Genomic DNA, 21,470 nt, shown 5'->3' on the forward strand with positions numbered 1-21,470 from the left:
TTGGTGTATCCAACTAATAATCCTTTGACAAATGGAAAATTCACATCCAACTAGACAACCACAATTTACGGTAAATTGCTTAATAGATATTTATATATGGAAATTACCTAACTGTATTTGGACTCTTACATTTAATATATATGTACATACTAATTTTGTGGTTACTATCTTTACATTAATCATTGTATGCAGTGGCGGTCTGGCAGACCTACTTGGGGTCATGGGTAGGCCTGCTTAACTGGCCGGTTCCGGTTCTATCCGGTCCAGTTTGACCGGGTACTAGTTAGAGTTTGTATACTAGAAATCATCTTTCGAGTGATTGAATACGGTAAAACTCTATATGTTATTTTCCAAAGGAATGAAACAGATTATTTTTTGTCATAATGTTGTTATGTTTTACATTTAATGGATGTTTATTGCATATTTAAATGTATAAGCAACGTAACAAAGTCTAAGTCTTTGTTTAGTAGACCGGTTGTGGGCGTCGTCCACTTTAAGGTAACACGGTCAGTTATGAACAAAGAAAAATAAGAATTTCACAACCTAGATAGGCCTATACTACCTATCGTGAAAGGTTACAATGTCAGTCCGCATATTTCTAAGCCTTACTGAAATAAGATGACATTGATGTGGTATAGCACTGAATTGGATTTAACAGCAAAACGAACCTTTATGCTATCTACTGAAAGACGAGGTCTTGATAATTAATTTCTTAATCAATGTACGTTAGCATTGAGCATACGGTATTGATTATGCACTACTTTGACTTACCAAAAGGTGCGGGTTTTTCGCACCCTAAGAATCCTGCTATATTGGGTAGTGGTGATTAATATCTAGCGGTGCTAGGATTGCTATTATATTAAATCGTGCGCGAGGTGAGTCTCGTTTGATAACGTCCACAAGAGGAGTTCGAAACAAGGTTTTATTATTCGGAACCTAGCTAGTTGGAGTTTGATTACTCTATGAATAATATATAAGCGTTTCTTGCTAAGTCAACTCTTGGAGATAATAATATGTTAATTAATTAAGTCCATAGCAAACATTGATTAATTAATTGACGTTTCTATCTTAAGCGCGGGAAATTGATGACAAACAAATGGAAACCCGGAATACTTGTAATTTCGGAATTGGATGGGCAGTTCAATATTACTTCTGTAGTGGCTGCTCGTAATATTCCAATATAAGTTTATATTAAATTGTGGGTTCAATTTATATAGTAAAAAACTAATTGGGGGATGTCATATCCAAATTCATCCATAGATCCCTGACAGAGCCCAAAATGTGACTAAATATAAACAGGAGAATAAAGGAGACAGAAAATACACTTGTATTTTCTTCCAAAATTTTCGTCCCCCTCCCTATTCACACAGGGGACGATTTCCCTCTCCTCTGGGAGATAGGATTTCTGTCTTCTTTATTTAAGTCCTAGTTCTCTGGCGAGATCAGCCCACGCTGATATCAGATTACAGTCCGGGAACCAGTCAGAAGATCCGTGGTTTAGTACTCAAGATCTTCACGTGGAGAAGACGTGAGCCATCTTCGATTCTTCAGTGAATCAACGAGGTAAATTGGCTAACTCCGCAGCAAGCATGTTTTAGGGATTGTTTGTGCTAAAGCATGTTTAAATTCAAATTATGAGCATGATACATGTGAAAATTACGCGAATAGATTTTGTCTAAATAATCTGCTAAATAGATCAGAATTTCATGTGATCCGTCAGAGCGCACGATTCCGCTGCCAAACCCCTTCAGTACCCGGTTACAAATTTTCATGAATTTTGGAATCGGGACCGGTTCCGGTTCGGAACCGACCGGTTCTTACCCGGTCGATTCCGGTTACGAACCGGATCCGATTTGTAGTTTTAATTTTATTTTTTTTGAATAATTCAACATCTAAAAATATAGCAATTTATACCTACAAATTTAAAGAAACACACAAAAATACAAATCAACAAGATAACAATATTCATCATCCAATACTGCAATACTTAAAAACAATAATTCAATAAATACCTAAAAAGTATAACACCTAAAATTTAAATAAACACACAACAAAATACTACTCCCTCTGTCCGTTACTAGGAGTCTCATTTCTTGGCGGCATGGGTTTTAAGAAATGTTAAGAAAAGTAGGTGGAAAAAAGTTAGTGGAATAAGAATCTCACTTGTATATATTAGTTTTAAATGAAATGTGAGTGAAATGAGTTAGTGGAAGGTGAGACCCTATTACCATTTATGGTAAAAGTGAACCGGGACTCCTATTCGCGGACGGACTAAAATGGCAAAACGGGACTCCTATTTGTGGACGGAGGGAGTAACAATTATACACCTAAACACATGCAACACCATACACACACACAACACCTTAAACACACACACACACGCGGCATATACACACACAGCCCCTATAAGATAATTGGATACTAATTAATATCTTATAAAATCTAAAATTGATTTATTATTCGGTTCCGGGTAAGAACCGGTCGGTTCCGGGTAGAACCGGAACCGAAATATTTTAGAACATTAGAACCTGTATCGAAACTGGTATTGGAACCGTAACCGGTAAACCGGTATCGGAACAATAACCGGTAAACCAGCTCCCGGTCCTCAATTACCCGGTCGGTTCCGGTTTCGATTTCGGGTACCCAAGAACCGGAGAACCGATTAAACAGGCATAGTCATGGGGATGCATTGGAACCCCTATCCATTTGTGATTTAACCTTATATTATATATTACATGAACTTAACATGTCATTGTTTAGCTCACTTGTAGGGATGTCAATCAGGCCAACCCGTCGGGTTTCGGGCCAACCCTACTCGGGTTGCGGGTCAATCGGGTGGGGGCTAATCGAGTTGTGATTCCTTTCTGGTTATAAAAGTTCAACCCTAGCCCTAAAAGCTCAGGTTTCGGGCTAGCCCAACGGGTTGATCAGGTGGCTACCGATAATATTAACATGCGATCAATCAAATAAATAATGATTAAAATTACTAATATTCATACAATGTAAAATATTTAATTATGATATACTTGAGATATATGCTTAAACTCAATCATAAACATGATCAAATACTAATAATTGAGATATTTCGTGGAATTTAATGCATGTTTTAGAAATTTTAATATTTTTTTAGTGAATTTGAACTTTTTAATTTATTTATCAATTAGTATATTAATAAAAATTCAATATATAATTTGTATATTTAATATAAAATTAAAATTTATTTTTTTAGTTTAAATTAATTAATGAAGTGTCGAATTAGGAGTAAAAAAAATAGAATAATATAAATTTTATCGGGTTTTCTAGCCAACCCATCGGGTTTTCGGGTCTGGCCCTAACGGGTTGCGGGTTAATCGGGTGCGGGCTAATCGAGTTTTGATTTTATCGGGCTATAAATTTCCAGCCCTAACCCTATAAATTTGGCAGGCTATTCGGACCAGCCCACGGGTTACGGGCTACATTGACATCCCTACTCACTTGGTTGGCAAATCCGTCTACCACCTAGAAGCCAGTGTTCGAAACCTGGTGCTGCACCATGCTGTTGATTTAACTTATGTGTACCATTAGGAGTCTCATTTATGGGGTGAAAAAAAGTTAGTGTAATAGATGTTATATTAGTTTTAAATGAAATGTGAGTTGAATGAGTTAGGAGTCTCATTTATGGGCGGCACGAGTTTTAAGAAAAGTGAGTGAAAAAAAGTTAGTGGAATATAGGTTATATTAGTTTTAAATGAAATGTGAGTTGAATGAGTTAGTGGAAGTTGGGACCCTATTACTATTTATGATAAAAGTGAACAAGAACTCCTATTCACGGACAGAGAGAGTTTTACTTTTTTGTGTTTTTAGTGGATTTTCTAGCCTGTCTAGTTAATCAATTCATTATGGTATTTTAATGTTTTCTTAAATTAGTAATTTGTGGTCTGTAATCTAAGAAATAAAAGTAGTAATTCTTTAGTCCATAACTATCATAGTATTAGTACATTTAATTTTAAAATTATGTTCTTTATTTATAAAATCTATGCTTTAATTATTTTGATGAGGTTTAATTTTAAATTTATGCTTTTTATTTTTTATATTTATCAGTTCTTTAACTATTTCGTATTTTTTAACTTATATTGCTAATTCTCAAATTATTTGTCTCTCATTATTTATCTTTCTATCATGGTTCCATAATGTTCATGTCTAAAGTGTTTTTGGCATTGTTGACATTAAAAATATATAACTAACGGTTAATATTAATTTGGGCCATCCAATATTAAAATTCTGCGTCCGCCACTTATTGTATGCAATAATAAAATTAGACTAGTAAAAGTGTGTGTAGCTAAGGTCACTTAGAAGATTGCGTGTATTAATATTATTGTATGTGAATGTTAATTATAATATAACTAAATGGATAATATCCAAATATCAATTTTTAAATGTATGGATTAATAAATTAATAATCTTACATTAAATTTAAAATTAAAAGAATACAAAATGAATTACTTGATTTTAATTTTCTTATTTTAAAATTTTCTTGATTTTTTGACATGCTACCAAGAAAGATAAATTAATTAATATGCTAATAAAAATTAAATCATGATCATGCATTTTATTTCTCTATATTTTTTTACTTTAATATATATTTATATACATAAATAAATAAGAAAAAAAGTTATACCCATAAAATTTCAAATATTTATAACAAAGTGTTATTGTATAACTAATTTTTTGATTGACGCCAAGAGATGAAGAGTACACATAAAAATATTATTGTTTTATGTGTATATATTATGCATTCTTTCCTTTTTAGTCTGTCCCACAAGAATATGCACTTTCTAATTTTGAAAACTTTTTTCTCTCTAATGAGGTGAGACCCATTCTCCATTAACAATACTTCATCCTCGTCCATCCGGGAAGTGTCCATACAAAAATCCGGGAAGTGTCCCAATTTTTTCCTTTTTAGTCAGTTGTTTTTAAATTGTGGTTTTTTTAGTTTTTAAATGTAGTTCTTTTAATTTTAGTTTTCCTATTTTCAAGTAATATGAAGTAGTTTTTCTTTTTTAAATGTGATGTGAAATTGAGTTGGGGCTAAAAATGGAGCTAAAATTAAGTCCGACTGTATTGCAAGTGTTGTGGCTAAAATGAATAAAATAGACATGACAACTGAAAAATTAGATTATATTGAAGCTGATTTTTGGGAACACATTGTAAATGCTCCTCAATAATTTGTTCTTCTCAGATAGTACTAACAATCATGTTAATTAAGATATGAGATGCTTTAATTCATAACTACTCCTTCGAGTCTGAGCACTCATTACCATAATTGCAACTTCTTCTATAAAGTCATCGAAATAGAAAGCCTCACTTATTATTTACTCCATGTATCTCCTAAGTGTGTTATATTTACAAATAAATTTTGTCCTAAATAAGGGAACATTATAGTTTCACAATAAAATATTATTAATTTTTAATTTTTGATGTAATAATTAAGTGTAAGAATAGTAAATATGAGACATTTATGTTAGGTCATCCACAAGAGTACCACTTGTTATACATCTAATTTGCACATTATTATTCCCCTCAATTTTAATCTTGATTTTTCATTTTTCTAATTATCATCCACTTTATAAATAACATAATAAATAACAAATTATTTCATTAAAAACCATAAAAATATAAAGTGAAATGTGTTGTACTCTTATACCTACTATGCCCGGGTATTCAAGCCCTATAGTTGATTCTAAACAGAATCTGGCTCCAACAAAGACTATTCTTCACAAGGAACTGAAAGACTATATCAGCTGGAAGGAAGACTGCTTACTCTGTTTGAGATCATATGGGATCACTGCTGATAGATTTCACTGATTCATCAGGTTTCTATGCATATTATAAACTGTTGAGTTTATGCACACTTTACTTCTGGTAAATCAAATTGATCACTGGTATCATCATTCTATATGACTCTGATGAATCAATAAAAGCCAAGGAGCTATATATTTCTATGCAACTACCAAGATTCCATTTCAAATTTATTGCTTTATGTGATGATGCCTATAATTAAATAATTAGCAGCAACGGGTTAGAGAATTCAGACACTAAAGCAAAGGCTTTCAGCATCTTAGAAGTAAATTAGCTAGCTTTTGTGATACTCTGTTAATAATCACAGCAACTCTTGATTGTCTATACATTATGCACATCCTGAGTAACATGGAACCTTTTAACATTTATCCTGAGCTGATTTTGAGATTTGCAATCCAATCTTGAATAACAAGCCTTAGAGAATGATTGGGTGTTAGGTTTACATCACTTAACTTTGCGTTCGTCATTGGTGAAGTTTCGTGCCCGTTTCCTAGCCATTCACGTATCGCCTCTCCCTCGTAGGTGAACCCATCTGCTGCCACCTGAGGGTCATGCATTATATCCTGAAACCAGACCGGTTTAATGTGAGCATACAAGAAAGAAGGCAATAACACAAGTTTTCTGGATTTTATTTGGTCTTTAAAGAACACTAATTACACGAAGAATCGGGCACAAGAAAAAAGATGGTGCTGTCAGCTCTTCCAAGAAAGGCATACACTGCAGCTCTTTAACGAGCGATAAAGTAAGCTCCGGTCTTTCCCTACTGTTCAATTCACAGCATTGCAACCCCAACTCTACCAGCCTTCGAGCCACATATGTTGACCACTCTCCTGCAGAAAAATCCAAGAGAGATTCGACTTTGCCTCGTGATAATGTCCTGCGTACCTCGCCAACTAAACCTCCATGAGTTTTGCCTGTAACTAGCTGAAGTGTGATTATTCCAAATGAATATATGTCAGACTTATGGGTCAGTGTTCCGGTTCGATGAGTTTCAGGATCGGTATATAAACAACCACTGGATCCAGAACAACCCCGAAAACTAGGGCACCGAGCAGCTTGGCCAGCCGTAAGCATATGATCCATGTAATCACTTATTTTGCATCTGTTTTGAGGAGCCAGGAGGATATTCTCGGGTTTCAAGTTTCCATGGATTATCTTTTTAGGTTTGAAAGAATGCAGGAACAAAATGCCACTTGCAATATCGGCCACAATTTGTGCTCTGACCTTCCAGGTGAGGAGGGCATTAATGTTGTTTTCCAACAGGTGTTCTCGAAGGCTACCACCGGGCAAATACTCATAAACGAGCAACCATGACTCTCGGCATACTCCAATTAAATCCACGATATTAGGATGATGCAGTCTTCCGAGACATAGAACCTTCATATTTTAAGGATTGAGGGTTAGTGAGTGAGAGAGAGAGAGAGAGAGAGAGAGAGAGAGAGAGAGAGGGGAAGGGTATCAGAGGCACAAGGAACTACCTCTCTGTGGAACTCTAGTTGCCTCTGCGTATTGTACAAATGGAGCTTCTTGATGGCAACAGTCTTATTTAAAATTTCCCCCTTGTACACAATGCCGTACCCTCCTTGGCCAATGCTGAAAGTCTCTGAGAAACAGCATGTAGCAGCCTCCAGATCCGACAATGAAAATTCCGGCATTTCATAAACATCTTCTACTGAACAAAAAAGTTTGTTCTCATTTTCATCTTCACATTGTTCATGGCTTTTCCATCTATGAAGCCATCTCATAGCTTCAGTCTTCTGAATCTGAAGTTTCTGCCTCTCTTTCCGCAAAGTAGCAATGGAAGCCTGAATGAGCTTCAACTCAGCAGCAACTTCTTCACGTCTGCGGTTTGCTTCATGTGCACGACTATCCAGGACAGCTATATTCCGCATGGTCCTCTGTAACTCTTGAGATATTCTCTCTCTTTCTTTAAGTAGCATTTCTTGTTCTTGAATTGCAATTGTAAGTTCATCTTCAGCATCTATTCGAAGTTTCATTTCATTAGAGTAAGCACTTTCCAAGGCTTTAACCTAAGAGATCAGAGAAAGATGTTCAGGTATCATATACAGAACCAAGATACATCAAAACTCTAATAGGGCTGTAACGATTCAGTTTCAAGGTATCAATACTCTGTGAGGTGGCAAAAAATATAAGAACTATCACACTCGCCATGAAGAGTCTGCGGTAGCACATATTACAATAGTTGCTATTATGATAGGAAGACACTGTGAGAATGAAGTTTAGCAACTTTAGTAAGACCTTGTTAATTGCTTTTAGAGCCTCATCTTCCACCGTTTTTTGCTCCAGGAGCTCTTGATTTGCTTCATCTTTTGATTCATCGACTTCACCATGTAATTCTGCAACCTGAATACACAATTTCTCTTCCTCAGACTTTGCTCTCAAAGTACTAGATCCACTTGGTCCTGTCAAAGTAGTGCTTCCCATGCAGGAATTTAGGCTCATTGATGATGACATGCTATGGCTATGCAGCACATCAAATGAACTTTTAACACATTCTGCCTGTACATGATTCCTCCCCATGTCAGCATAATATCCTATCTGAACCAGAACTGAAGAGACTTTATGACAAAATATAACCTCATTCTGGACGGAGTCTAAGGAGCAAGATCTAAAATTCTCGGTAAAGGATGTAGCTAACTGACAGTTGGGTGGATGAATGCGTACGCTTGTCAAAGCTTGTTTAGTCCAGATCAGCTTTCCTTTGTCAACAAACCACATCTCACAGAAAGAAGGAGCATGTTTTGAGACATGACAGGCCTTGCAGGAGCTTTTTTTCCCTTTCATGAAACTAGATCAAATATTAGGCATAAGTATAAGCAAAAAAGAATTTTGAAAGCATGGAAGTTTTACCTATCCAAGTCCATGAGCTGTACCTAGCTTTTCAAAATATAGGTTTTCTTTACTCTACAAACCATCAGGATGAGAAAAATATTGAATCATTATGACTCAAGTTGCAGGACTCCATATTAAGTCATCACAACAAGCGGTTGAGTCATTTTCCCAAACTAATTAGGCCAATACAGAAATGGTGGTGTGCAAGTTGAGTACAAAATGGTTTTTCTGTTTTGCAATGGGTATAGAACATCTTTTCGAAACAAAGGAGTAGAAGGTGATCAAAATTCTTTTTCCCATATTACTAGAGCACACACACACAAGACCATAACTAAAGGAATATTGGCAGTTGATAGTATCCAAAATAGACTGATAAAATGTCATATATGATTTTGTGAGATCAACAAATACAAAATGAAGGCAGACATCGGAAGTGATCAGTGACACATAAAATTCTTGACCAAGGTTCGATGACCCCTTCTCAATCTTCAAAAACGCAGAAAATGATTTCAAGAAGTCAACAATCGATGAATACCACTTGAACAATGAAGAAAGACAAACATACTCTGGGATTGCTCCAACAACTAGTTTCGTTATGTTGTGCAGATTTACTAAATTCAGGATTCCCTTCTGAACTTCGCCAGCTTCAGCAATAATAAAGCCTGCTTTAACCTACACAAAAATGGAATTCAATTCAAATGAGGTCATTGTAACTTGTGCGAATGCAATTAAGGTGTACTGAAACTGAAAGCTGAAGCACAGCCTAATCCGATGAGAGTTTGAGGTTTCCAATTCAATTTGTTAGAGAGTGCTGTATGACTTGGTATCTAGATGTGGCGTTCGGTTAGTTAAACAAGATAACAGCGAGAAACAATATGGGATAAGCTACAATAACATTTGTCTAGGATTAAATTAGTCACGGGGGTGATGGTGAGATGATTAATCATGAGAGTATGAGATACAGTCTAATCTTGTCACTATGGAGGCGGGCCAAGATACATTGTCACGAGCCAAGATTTTGAGAAAAACGCAATTGAACATAAATATAAAATTAATCATCAGTAATCATGAGCCTCAAAGATGACAAAAGCATTTGCTATATAAGCAAGCAGACTTTAAGAGTCATATCTTATTAACATTTGATTCCAGGGTCGTAAATTTATACTCCCTCCCATCTGATTGAAGATGACCCACTTTCCTTTTTGGTTTGTCCCAAACAAAATGACTCATTACTAAAATTGGAAAAACATTTTATCTCTACTTTATATTCTCTCTTACTTTACTCTCTCTACTCAACATACAAAATAAAGCTGCATAAAATCAAATCCGTGGCGCCCAAGAAATATACCCTTGATCTGGTGCAAGTCATTAAGTAAGTAGATAAGAGTTTGTCCATCTCCTCTCTCTCCTCATTTCTAAATGCTGCTACGATTTCAGGACTTGCTCGAGCAGCTGGTAGTTTACCCACTGCAAGAAATTAAAGATGAAGCAACATCACCATAACTTCAAATAATTGTTTGAGCACACACAAAAAACAATACTAGTAATAAAATAATTGGTTACACAGAGTTGGGATGAGAGGAGAAGGTCGATGCACATGAATCAAACAAATTTCCCGCCCCGGAAACATGCTGAAAGTCCACTGAAGCAAAGCCGCTGTCTTCTCCACCGACTTCCCAACCGCCACATACACGGTGTCAGAAATCACAGGTGAGGAGAAGCCGGAATAAAAATCTTCAGTCGGGCGTGGTGGCTGGGTCAGAAGCGCCGCCATCGTTGATCACCGAAGATAAAATGTGAGTGAATTACTGTTTTCTTTGGGGAGATTGTGAGACCGACTGAAGTCGGTTTCTGGGGATGATCTCAATTTTTTCAATGAAATTGACATTGCTTTTTTCTTCGAGTCAAAAGTATTGACTTTTTAGTTCTAATTCGGACGACTAACATTAACTAATTAAATTATTAAGCAAAATTGTTGAAATATCGTCCTTTTTTTCATTGGAGTCACGCGTCTCCTTTGCTAATAAATACTCCCACAATAATTGTCACTCTTAGTATAGATATAAGCTTTAAGAAATATAAAGAATAATTATTGAAAAAGTTAGTGAAATGTTGGACACACTTTTTTATATTAGTTTTATAATAAAATGTGATTGAATTGGGTTAGTGGAATATGAGACATACTTACCATTTATGATAAAAATGAAGTGTGACAATTATTATTGGACGGACCGAAATAGAAAAGAGTGACAATTATTATAGGACGGATGAAGTATCTTATTTAACTTTTGCTATTTTAGTCAAAGGGATCTCATATTCCATTAACTCATTTCACTTATATTTTTTTTGGTAAAGAAAACAGCTAAGCCTGAGTTCAAAATAAACTAACAACAATATGAAATGCCTAATCTATCATGAAGGAGCCAAATATTAAGACATGATGGTGGTTGATCCAAAGCATGTACCCCCGAGCAAAGCGAGTACGCCGCAAAATTCCCCCCACGATGCACATGGCGCACCACTGCGGAGTCAAACTCTAAGATTAATTTACAAATCCTTCCCACTACAGCCTTGCAACTAACAGGCACCTCGAACTTTCCCAGTATCATAGCAACTGCTACAAAGTTATCATCAACACTCTTATTCCAAGTGTCTTCGCAAGCTCCAATCTATGGAAAATACACCAAATTTAAGCCAAAAGAATAGAAAATACCCTGATATATTCATGACAAATCCATGTCTCCATTGCCCCGTATCATCCCGAATCACGCCACCACAAAAACGCTTGTCTCGATTCACTCTCCAAAGATGCGTCAATATTTAGTTTCAATATACTCGGCGAAGGGAGCTTCCAGGAAACTAATATCGGCCCTCTAGGAACTTTCTCATCTACTATGGTAGCAAGTCGTGCATCATCAATATTTTTCGCCATGATAATGGCTAGAGAGCTGACACTTACCGACTCCAGTCATTCCCCATTCAAGACAAAACCACATCTTCTCTTTCAAATATGCCAACATCCAATTCCAAAGACCGTGCACCATCGCACCCCATTTTTCATTCTAATCTTGGAGCTAGCGTGATGCACTAACCACTCATTAAATTGCATGGAAGTATTAAAGAACCCCTCAACCACACCATCCTTGAGGATTCCCTCCCACACCCTTCTCGCATCCACAAGGTTTCGAATCATATGCATCCGACTCTCTCTCAAGCGGCCACACACAACGCCTAAACTGATCAACTCACTAATCTAAACTGATCAACTAGACTAGACGTACTCGAAACTAAGTAACATGTTAGATTAATCAACTAACTAAGGATGGAAAGGTACTCCTGTAAAAAGTAAATCGTGACCACTGGCAAAACTAATGAATTACTAAAAGCTGAAAACAATGAAAAGATGACAGAGACTGCTACTCTAACTAATTACGACCTTCTTCTCCGCTAAGCAACTAAATGAAAGCAACTACGGTAAATCTAAACAGAGCAGCTAACATGAAAACAGGAAACAGACAAATTAAACACAGATCCATGTGAATCGAACAGAAACAAAGCAGATCTATAACATCTATCCTAATCTCATGCAAGTTGACGAACTAAAACTCAGATCTAACTACGAGAAATCGGAAACAGAACGACGAACAGTAATCAAAACAGAATCTAACTCAGAAATCATCAACTCCCAACCAGCATGCATCGCAAACTCCATATCAAACTCAGATCTAAACTTAAACAACTGAATAATGCAAATCTAACTTCAACTCAGAACAACACTAAAACTAAGCAAAAGAAACGAAATCAGAGAACATCAGATCCAAATCAACTTGCGTTAAAAACTCCATTTCATAAACGATCTTCCATAACTTAAACAAAAACATAATTCTGAACTCAGATGCATAGATCGATCAACAAACGAAAAGTAACTAGAGTTAACTTAAAAGCAAAACATCAAAATAACTAAGAGTTGGAAAGATAAACTAGGAAAAACAAAGTAACAATGTTTTGACCCCTCGGGGTGTAAGGAAACACAAACGATGAAAAGGCTCTTGGCAGATCTAGCTCCCTCCTCCCTTGATGAGGAAGAATAGAGGGATATAGTGGTAGAACGTCGACTCTAGTGGCTCCTAGCTTCATTTCTCCATGTTATGAACTTAAGTGTGTAGTGACTGAGGATGATGATGGTGGACTCTCTAAAAAACTCCTCTTGTGTGCATTCTCTCCACTATATATAGGATGACCTTGGACACAAATCCCTAGGGTAAGTTCATCCTGATTTGACATTAATGCCCTTGAGATAACATCTTTCTTCTCTCTCCTATGACTCATCATCTCATGTCTTCCTATGGCGAGATCCCTCTTGATCAATTTACTGGTTAGCCAGGCTCCATTGCTTGTCCCCAACTGATCAACTTGTCTTCGGCTTTGGCCATTTTTTGCTACTTTCCGAGTTGATAAAGTTGTTCCTACACTCTGCCGTTTCAACATTTTTAGCTCATGCACACTTAAATTCACCACTTTTTCGCACATTATCAACCCGGTTAGTATAATAAACCCCTATAAAACCATGCTTGTAACGAGCCCCATCAAACTGCTCACACTTAAACCATGCTTGTCCTCAAGTATGAAAAAACAACAAGAAAAGGGCAAGTTACATGCATGAGTCCCTGAACGACTCCTAGAAAATAAAAAACGAACTAAACTCACTCAACCGATATCAACACACACAAGCAACACTTAAACAAATATTTACATCTCCATGTTTGAAACTAGCTCAACTTCTGGCAATATTCCCCACAAGCTTAAGGTCATTCCAAATACTTTGCAGTCTCAAATTCCCCCCTCCTCTTTGTTCAGTCTAATCAGCATATTAGTTCGTCAAGATAGCCCCTACTCTAGACAACTGTTGGATTCACTCGGTCACTCATTCCTCACCAGATATGTTAGGACCATTCACTCATTCATTTTGCCCCACCACTGATGCTTGAGTTCTTTTGGCACAGATTAGTTCCTCAAGGTCTTTCTTAAGGTTATAATGGGGCCAGGGGTTATGATGTAAATAGGTAAGGATCCTATGGGTTCTAAGTTCAGATAAATCTTGAAAACAACGAAGGACATGTGAACTTGGAAACAAAATTGGAACAACCTCCCTATTACATCTTAAAAAATCCCCACATAAAGACAATATCCCTTAGTCATTTTGGCATTATTCATCATTTCCTACGATGTCTCTTCTCTTTTTTTAGGGTCAGGTAAATTTTCTCCTACCTTATATTTACTTATTTCTCTCTCTCTTTTTGTTTCTGGGTCAGGTTATAATTCCCTGCCCTTTTTCTCTCTCCTTTTTTTCCTACCAGCTTGGCTATAACTCTTTCTTTCGGTCCCTTCTACCCCAGGTCGGTTAGCTGCTCCATTCTATCCCCTCACTCACATGGCATGGAGGCTTATGGTTTCAAAAGAAAGAAGCATTCAAATGTAGGCTCAATATTGGGTCACTAGGGGGTGCCTTTACAATGATGCAGGTTCATCTGATTCGAAAGAAAAAGGCCCAACTAGTTATTTCCTATTGCCTTTAGTCCTTACTAGCCTCTATCATTTTCCTCTCAGCATCAAGTGGCAGACACTCTCTCTTTTTTTTCTTCAGTAGAAAGTGTTCTACTCTGGCTTCTAACTCACATTTAGAGGGCTTCACAATTGGCTAAGAGTATGGGCTCTTCCATCGTTCTCACTTCATTTAGACTGACTTCAACTTACTTTTAGAAAGAGGGGACTCACAATTCAACATGCACTTTTTTCTTCATTCACTCTCACCAAGGGTTTTATGCCTTCTGTTATTGTCAGTTCATTCATGTTTTCCTAACACAATTTGGACAAACACATAGAGACTGATTCAAGTGCTTCGTTCAATTGACTCACTATCCTACCAACTGACCTATCAACTAATCACGTTATGGTTCGACATGCTTTGCTTAATTGATTCAGATGATTAATAGGTTCAAAAGGTACTCATAAATAAGTCAAGTCATGCTTTTTTCCAAATACTCCACACTACTCCCCCCTCTCACTTTATCTTAGCTTGCCCTCAAGCTAGCATGATAAAGTGGAAAAGAGGAGTAAGTGCTGCAACATCAAACACTCTAAAAAACATGAAAACCCTATTATCAAATAAAAAAATCTCACACTTAGACCGATCATCGGGCTAAACAAGGCAATAAACTTCTCACACTTAGACTGGGCACCAGGCTAAGTGTGATGAAGATAAAACAGACACACATATATACAGAAACTATAAACAAAAACTAAAATTACTTGGTCTTGGGGGGTTGTAGTCACTTCCTTGGCTGATCCCTCCTGGAATCAGCTGCCCTGGGGTCTTGTTCATCCCTTGCTGTCGGTCTTCTGCTGCCTGCTCCTTGTGCTGAGGATGAGGGTGCGCCTTGTCTCTGCAGATGGAATGCTCTGCTCATCATGGCCACCATCTGCTGCAGGGCGCCTACTGCCACCCTCATATCCCTTTGTTGGTTTACTTGCATTTCTGTCTAGGCCATCAGCAGCTGCGTGTGGGTAGACAACATCTTCATTTGCTCATCAGTGTTTAGGGCTATTCTCTCCAAAAACCCTTCCATCCTAGCTCGCCAATCATCCATGTGTTGTTGAGGCCTGCCTTGGCCTCTTTTTCACTTAGGTAGCGATGGCTTTCCTCTTTCGCTTCCGCTCTCTCTTTTCTTTTTCACTGTCTTCTACTTCAGCAGGCAGGTCTGGCTGCCCAAAACTAGGTTGTGCGTCCATAGGTGTGAAGATGACATCATCTTCCTCTTCCGGTTCCTCATCAATCAGGACTCTCCTTCTACGATGTGAGGCTCCAACCGCACTTCTTGATGGACTATCCACATTCTTCCCTGCTCTCTGTCTAGGGGCTTCCCTCGGTTGTTCCTCTTCAGACCTCTTTCCTGAGCTCTCTTCTATAGCTGGCCTCCGTTGATAAGTACGGATGACAGCAGCCTCTGGTTGAATAGCCTCATTGCTGTGAGGCACCTTTTCAGTCTCGTCCTCCTCATCCGTCACAATCACCACCTCTCTACGATCCGATGTTGTTGTGCTTGTTGCAATACCCTCAGCAGGGCTTGTTTCCACCCTCTCAGTAGGGTTCTCCTTTTCATTCATCGTCGTACCTATCTCAAACTCTTGTGCACCAACATCCAATTCCATTCTTTCGGCATCAGACATAGTTAAAGCCAGATTTCTCTCTACCTCCTCCGCGGTAAGTAATGGTTGTTCTGCTTCCAAAGTAACAATCACCTTAACTCCATGTTTCTCAGCGTTCACCTCAACATCCTCCACCTCTCCACCAGTAGGAATCGCCATCTCCTCGGCCATTTCTTCCATTGGGCCAAAATTGTGCAACTCCTGCTCAACTTCTTCTCCTTGTTCTACTACCTCAACAATCTCATCATCCCTTGTCTGTCAGCATCGTTTAACTCCAGTGTTCCCTCACTACGAGGGTCCGGGACTTCGGCATCGCCGGTCGATGGTGGAGAAGGTATGATTCACATCGGGTTTCAGCGACAGGATCAACCTCTCCAAATTTTCCACAGATAGTGTGAAGGTGGATTACCGGCTACTTTCGACGACTTGGGGTGATTTATTTGTGGGAACCGCTCCCGACCTTTCAACTTCCTGGTGACTTGGGGTGATTTATTTGTGCGGAGGCATTTCCTGAAGCGTTCTGTGACTTTCCTTCCATCTTCTTCAGTGGATTATGGTGGATTTAGGAGCTAGGGTTTGCTTTCACCAGAATCTGTAGAGAAAAATCATGGTGAGAACTTTGGGGAGTAGCTGGAAGTGTGGAGTATGGAGGTTTCAAATAATACTATTCTATTCGCGACCTTTCGATTTCCCTCCAAAAACTCCACTTTTCCCCCTTTTTTCTCTACACGTGCCGGTCACCCCTTTCTGAAACTTAAAAGAACTTATCTAGAAACTTGGGAATCCAGACAACTGAATCAAGTAAGAATTAAAGTCTTGTAATTGGCCACGTTGTATAGCTTGATCCACTCAGTCTAAATTCCCAAAAATATTTTTTTCTATTTTATAGAATTTTCACTTTGTTCGAATTTTCATTTTGAAACTTATAAAGACACTAACTATTTACAAGTCTGTAAACATTCTAGATATTCACTTGATCGATTCATGATTCGACATGCTTCGTTCAGTTGATCAAGTGGATCACCTAGAACATTTACTAACTGATCAATTTAGGCGAAGACGTCGGGTATGCACAGTGGAATTTCTTCCACTGTGCGCACCTCTGAGTTTTCCCTAAAAGGTTTCACACGGTGACCATTAACCATAAAAGGAGCAGAGTTTGGGTCACTTCCCTGAAGTTCCACTGCCCCATTCTTTCTTAGAGCGACGATGGTGTAAGGTCCTGTCCACTTGGATTTCAGCTTCCCAGACATCAATTTAAGTCTCGACTGGAACAACAAAATTCTCTGCCCGACTTGCAGCTCCTTCACCCGCAGGTTCTTGTCATGCCACATCTTAGTTTTTTCCTTATACCATATGGCTGCATCGTATGATTCTAGTCTAAGTTCTTCCAACTCTTGCAGTTGGAGTTTCCTTTCCTCGGCACAAACTTGAGGCTGTATGTTCACTTCCTTGACTGCCCAGTAAGCTTTATGTTCAATACCCACAGGAAGATGACACATTTTTCCAAAAACCTGTCTGTATGGTGACATGCTGATCAAAGTTTTGTAAGCGGTACGATGGGCCCACAAGGCATCGTCCAACCTCTTGCTCCAGTCTTTCCTCGAAGGGCTTACTGTTTTCTCTAGGATACTCTTGATTTCTCTGATCAAAATCTCTGCTTGACCATTGCTTTGCGGATGATACGGGGTGGACAAACGGTGGTTAACCCCGTACTTCTTCATTAGAGCTTCAATTATGCGATTGCAAAAATGAGTACCTTGGTCTGAGATTATGGCTCTGGGAATTCCATACTTGCTGAAAATAGTTGATTTCAAAACCCTTACGACCTCTTTAGCCTCGCAGGTTACAGTTGCCTTAGCCTCCACCTATTTGGACACATAATCTACTGCAACCAGAATGTAAGAATTCCCATAAGATGAAGGAAAAAGGGGCCCATAAAATCCATCCCCCAGACATCGAAGATCTCACAAACCACAATAGGCACTTGTGGCATTTCATCTTTAGCAAAATTCCCCCAGTTAACTGACATCGGCTACATCTCCTGCAGAACTCATAGGCATCCTTGTGCAGATTCGGGCAATAGAAGCCGTTGTCTAGAACCTTCCTGGTTGTCTTCTTTGGACCAAAATCATCGCCGCAGGCGAGAGAGTGACAATTAACCAATATGCCTTCCTGGTCCCACTCAGGGATGCACCTCCTAATGACTTGATCAACTCCCATTTTCACCAAGTACAGGTCATCCCAAAAGTAGTACTCCCTTTGTCCCTCTGTAGTAGAGGCGTTTCATTTTGAGCACTCGTTTTGGAAAAATGATAATAAATAGTTAAAATGGAGAATGAGTAAAGTAAGAGAGTAAATAATATAGATAAGAGTTTTCTCTATATTATTATTTCTCTTAGTTTGCTTTATCCCTACTTTAACTATTTATTATCATTTTTCAAAACGAGTGCTCAAAATGAAACTCCTCTACTGCAGAGGGACGAAGGGAGTACTTGGCTTCGCTCTTGATCTTCAGCCTCTGAGCTCTAGTCACCTCTGGTGTAGAGGGCAATTCTCCAGTTACCAAATAATTCCCCAAATCAGCGAACCACGGCTCAGCTTGCTTCTTGCTTACTTCATTCAAAAATGCCTCTGGATCAGTTGAGTCGAGCACATCTTTCAGATTGATCAAGATAGTCGATCCCTTGGCATAGTACAGATGTTCTTCCGAAAAAGCATCGAGAATATCCTCCTTATCCCCCCCTGAATTATTCTACTCAAATGATCAACAACCTTATTCTTTGTTCCTGCCTTATCTTTCGCCTCCCAGTGGAACTCTTGCAACGGTAGTACCCAACAGATCAGTCTGGGTTTTGACTGTTTTTTCGCCAACAAGTACTTGATTGATGCATGATCAGTATACACAATAATCTTGGAACTAAGTAGATAAAGGTAAAAATTTTCAAAGGAGTACACAATGGCCAGCGTTTCCTTCTCTGTTGTATCGTAGTTCTTCCGGGCTTGGTTTAAAGTTTTTGAAGCATAGAAAATAACGTAACTCTTCTTATCGATTCTCTGACCCAAAACTGCTCCCACTTCGAAATCACTGGCATCACACATCACCTCAAATGGGTGATTCCAATCAAGAGCTCTAATGATTGGGGTTGAAACAAGTCAATCTTTCAGTAGTTGGAACGCTTTTTGGCATGCTTCTTCGAATACGAACTCCACATCATTTTTGAGGAGATGTGTTAACGGATGAGCAATTTTTGCAAAATCTTTGATAAACCTCCTATAAAACCCAGCATGTCCCAGAAACGCATGTATCTCTTTTTGATTAGTGGGAAATGACAGTTTGTTAATCACCTCCACCTTAACCTTGTCGACTTGTATACCCTTCTCTGAGACAACATGGCCCAAGACAATCCCTTCGGGGACCATAAAGTTCTCGAAATTTAATACCAAATTCTTCTCCTGCCATCTTTGCAACACCAAGTCCAGATTTCCAAGACAAGATTCAAAAGAAGTTCCATAGACGGTGAAGTCGTCCATGAAAATTTCGATGCATTTTTCCAACAAATCAGAGAAAATACTCATCATACACCTTTGAAAAGTTCCTGGTGCATTGCATAGGTCAAACGACATTCTTCTGTAAGCATATGTTCCAAAGGGGCATGTGAAAGTTGTCTTCTCCTGATCTTCTGGATCCACATATATCTGTAAATACCCACTATAGCCATCTAGGAAGCAAAAATACTGCTTACCTATTAATCTCTCGAGCATCTGGTCAATGAAAGGTAATGGAAAATGATCCTTTCGAGTAGCTTCGTTCAATTTCCGATAATCAATGCATATTCTCCAACCTGTGACCAACCTCGTTGGCACCAACTAATTCTTGTCATTCTTCACTACTTGTATTCCAGACTTTTTGGGTACCATGTGTACTGGATAGAGTAGATGATTCCCAAAGCTAGCAGTTTAAGAACCTCCTTTAAAACTTCCTCCCTCATATTAGGATTTAACTTCCTATGTTGCTCATGGTGGGCCTTGGCATCCTCTTCAAGATGGATGTGGTGCATGCAGAGATCAGGACTGATGCCCATTAGGTCCGACAAAGTCCACCCTATAGCCTTCTGATTTTTTTCTCAACACTTCCAGCAATTCCCCTTCTTGTTTCTCGGTCAACCGGCTGTTGATGATTACTGGAAACGTCTCTTCTTCTCCAGATAAACATACTTCAAATCTGGAGGCAATGTGTTCAGCTCCTTCTTAGGTGAGATCGCGTCTTGAGGTAGTGGGTTCTTTTCCATGTTCTTTGCTGCAAGTTCTCCAGAATCTAGTAATTTCTCCATACTGCTCAGTTGGGCGAGGTCACTTGATCTAGTAGAATTTGACTTCTGACAAAACCCCATTATTGCATTATTTATCTCCTCATCAGTCAAGTTCTGTGTCATAAGTGTCTCGCACCACTCAGCGACTTCCCCTTCAATTGAGTTGTTCAGTTCAGCAGCTGCACGTTGCTCCTGCAAAAGTTCAGTCTCAAGAAATTCTTGGACTAATGGGTAAATCACATCTAAAGAATGCAGTTTTTCAATATACAATGGTTTCTTCATAGCTTCATCAATATTGAAAGTGAATTTCTCCCCATGATAGTCCAAGCAAATTGTACTATCGCTTACATCAATTATAGTTTTTGCAGTCTGCAAGAATGGCCTCCCCAATAATACTCCACTTGACTTACCGGCTTCAGACTCTGTCATACGAATCACATGAAAATCTGCAGGGTAAAGGAAATCTTGTACCCTCACTAACACATTCTCCAATACCCCTTCGGGACTGATACATGACTTATTTGCGAGCTGGATGACCACCTTTGTATCCACTAGTCTGACTCCAGTCAGTCTCTTATAAACTGAGAAAGACAGCACGTTAATAGAAGCTCAGAGATCACACATAGCATGCTCAATTTTTAACATCTCCGGTGATGATGGGTAGAGTGAACATCCCAGGATCAGTTCTCTTGGAAGGAAGTCTCTTCTTCTGGATTACCGCCGATACACTTTCTCCAATCACGATCTTCCCATCGGCCTTTGCTTTTCCAGCTAAGAAATCTTTGATAAACCTGCTGAACGAAGGTAGCTTCAGTGCTTGCAGGAAAGACAAGTTGACCTCAAGCTTGGCAAAAATCTCCATGAAATCGGTCGGATCCTTTTTCTGCCTCTTGGGCTCTCTCTTGTATGGATAAGGCTTCATGAGCTTGACTGTATTGCTTGATCCTTCGTTGGAGGTTTCACCCTCACACCTTTTTGTTTCTTGAATTGGCTTATCCTCTTCTTGATCAATCGGTAGTGGGTCAACTAACTAAGGTAGTGGTTTTCCCGTCTCATTCAGAGGATTCTCTTCATGATTATCTCTTCTATTACCTTCCAGGATTAACTCTTCGCTTCCTCTTTATGCCCTTCCTAAGGGCTCGACATAAACTTTCCCTGATCGCAAAGTGATTTTGCTAATATTGGCTCTATTAGGCATTTTGACAGTAGCAGGGATCCGACCATCATGTCCACGTAACTCATTTAACGTTGTGGCCATCT

General features: G+C 38.6%; 2 protein-coding genes across 3 annotated transcripts; both read right to left on the reverse strand.

Annotated features, from left to right (window-relative positions):
* Positions 1 to 6,058: 6,058 nt before the first annotated feature.
* On the reverse strand, positions 6,059 to 10,572 carry LOC121745796 (U-box domain-containing protein 33-like). Of its 2 annotated transcripts, none has more exons than XM_042139751.1 (8): positions 10,255 to 10,572; positions 10,040 to 10,158; positions 9,257 to 9,363; positions 8,437 to 8,647; positions 8,098 to 8,358; positions 7,317 to 7,868; positions 6,496 to 7,215; positions 6,059 to 6,401 (listed from the first exon to the last, which is right to left on the reverse strand). In XM_042139751.1, exons 1-8 carry the CDS (start codon positions 10,463 to 10,465, stop codon positions 6,204 to 6,206), a joined length of 2,379 nt encoding a protein of 792 aa, XP_041995685.1. In that variant the 5' UTR covers positions 10,466 to 10,572; the 3' UTR covers positions 6,059 to 6,203. The 2 variants fall into 2 exon arrangements, with proteins under 2 accessions (XP_041995685.1, XP_041995690.1); XM_042139756.1 differs by having other exon boundaries at positions 6,266 to 6,401; positions 6,555 to 7,215.
* Positions 10,573 to 20,078: 9,506 nt separating this feature from the next.
* On the reverse strand, positions 20,079 to 21,132 carry LOC121759874. Its single transcript, XM_042155486.1, has 2 exons — positions 20,940 to 21,132; positions 20,079 to 20,791 (listed from the first exon to the last, which is right to left on the reverse strand). The coding sequence occupies exons 1-2, from the start codon at positions 21,130 to 21,132 to the stop codon at positions 20,079 to 20,081; spliced, it is 906 nt and encodes a 301-aa protein (XP_042011420.1).
* Positions 21,133 to 21,470: the final 338 nt, after the last annotated feature.

Source organism: Salvia splendens, chromosome 1 (assembly GCF_004379255.2).
Source record: "Salvia splendens isolate huo1 chromosome 1, SspV2, whole genome shotgun sequence".
NCBI classification, from domain to species: domain Eukaryota; kingdom Viridiplantae; phylum Streptophyta; class Magnoliopsida; order Lamiales; family Lamiaceae; genus Salvia; species Salvia splendens.

Bases quoted from the DNA above. Each gene is read 5' to 3' on its own strand.
- LOC121745796 (XM_042139751.1), bottom strand. From the start codon at position 10,465: ATGGCGGCGCTTCTGACCCAGCCACCACGCCCGACTGAAGATTTTTAT. The intron at 8,648-9,256 runs GTATGTTTGTCT...TATTTGATCTAG, and splicing joins GTTGTTGGAGCAATCCCAGA to TTTCATGAAAGGGAAAAAAA. The intron at 7,869-8,097 runs GTCTTACTAAAG...CTGATCTCTTAG, and splicing joins CTCTAAAAGCAATTAACAAG to GTTAAAGCCTTGGAAAGTGC.
- LOC121759874 (XM_042155486.1), bottom strand. From the start codon at position 21,132: ATGAAGCCTTATCCATACAAGAGAGAGCCCAAGAGGCAGAAAAAGGAT. The intron at 20,792-20,939 runs GTGTATCGGCGG...TGTCTTTCTCAG, and splicing joins GAAGATCGTGATTGGAGAAA to TTTATAAGAGACTGACTGGA.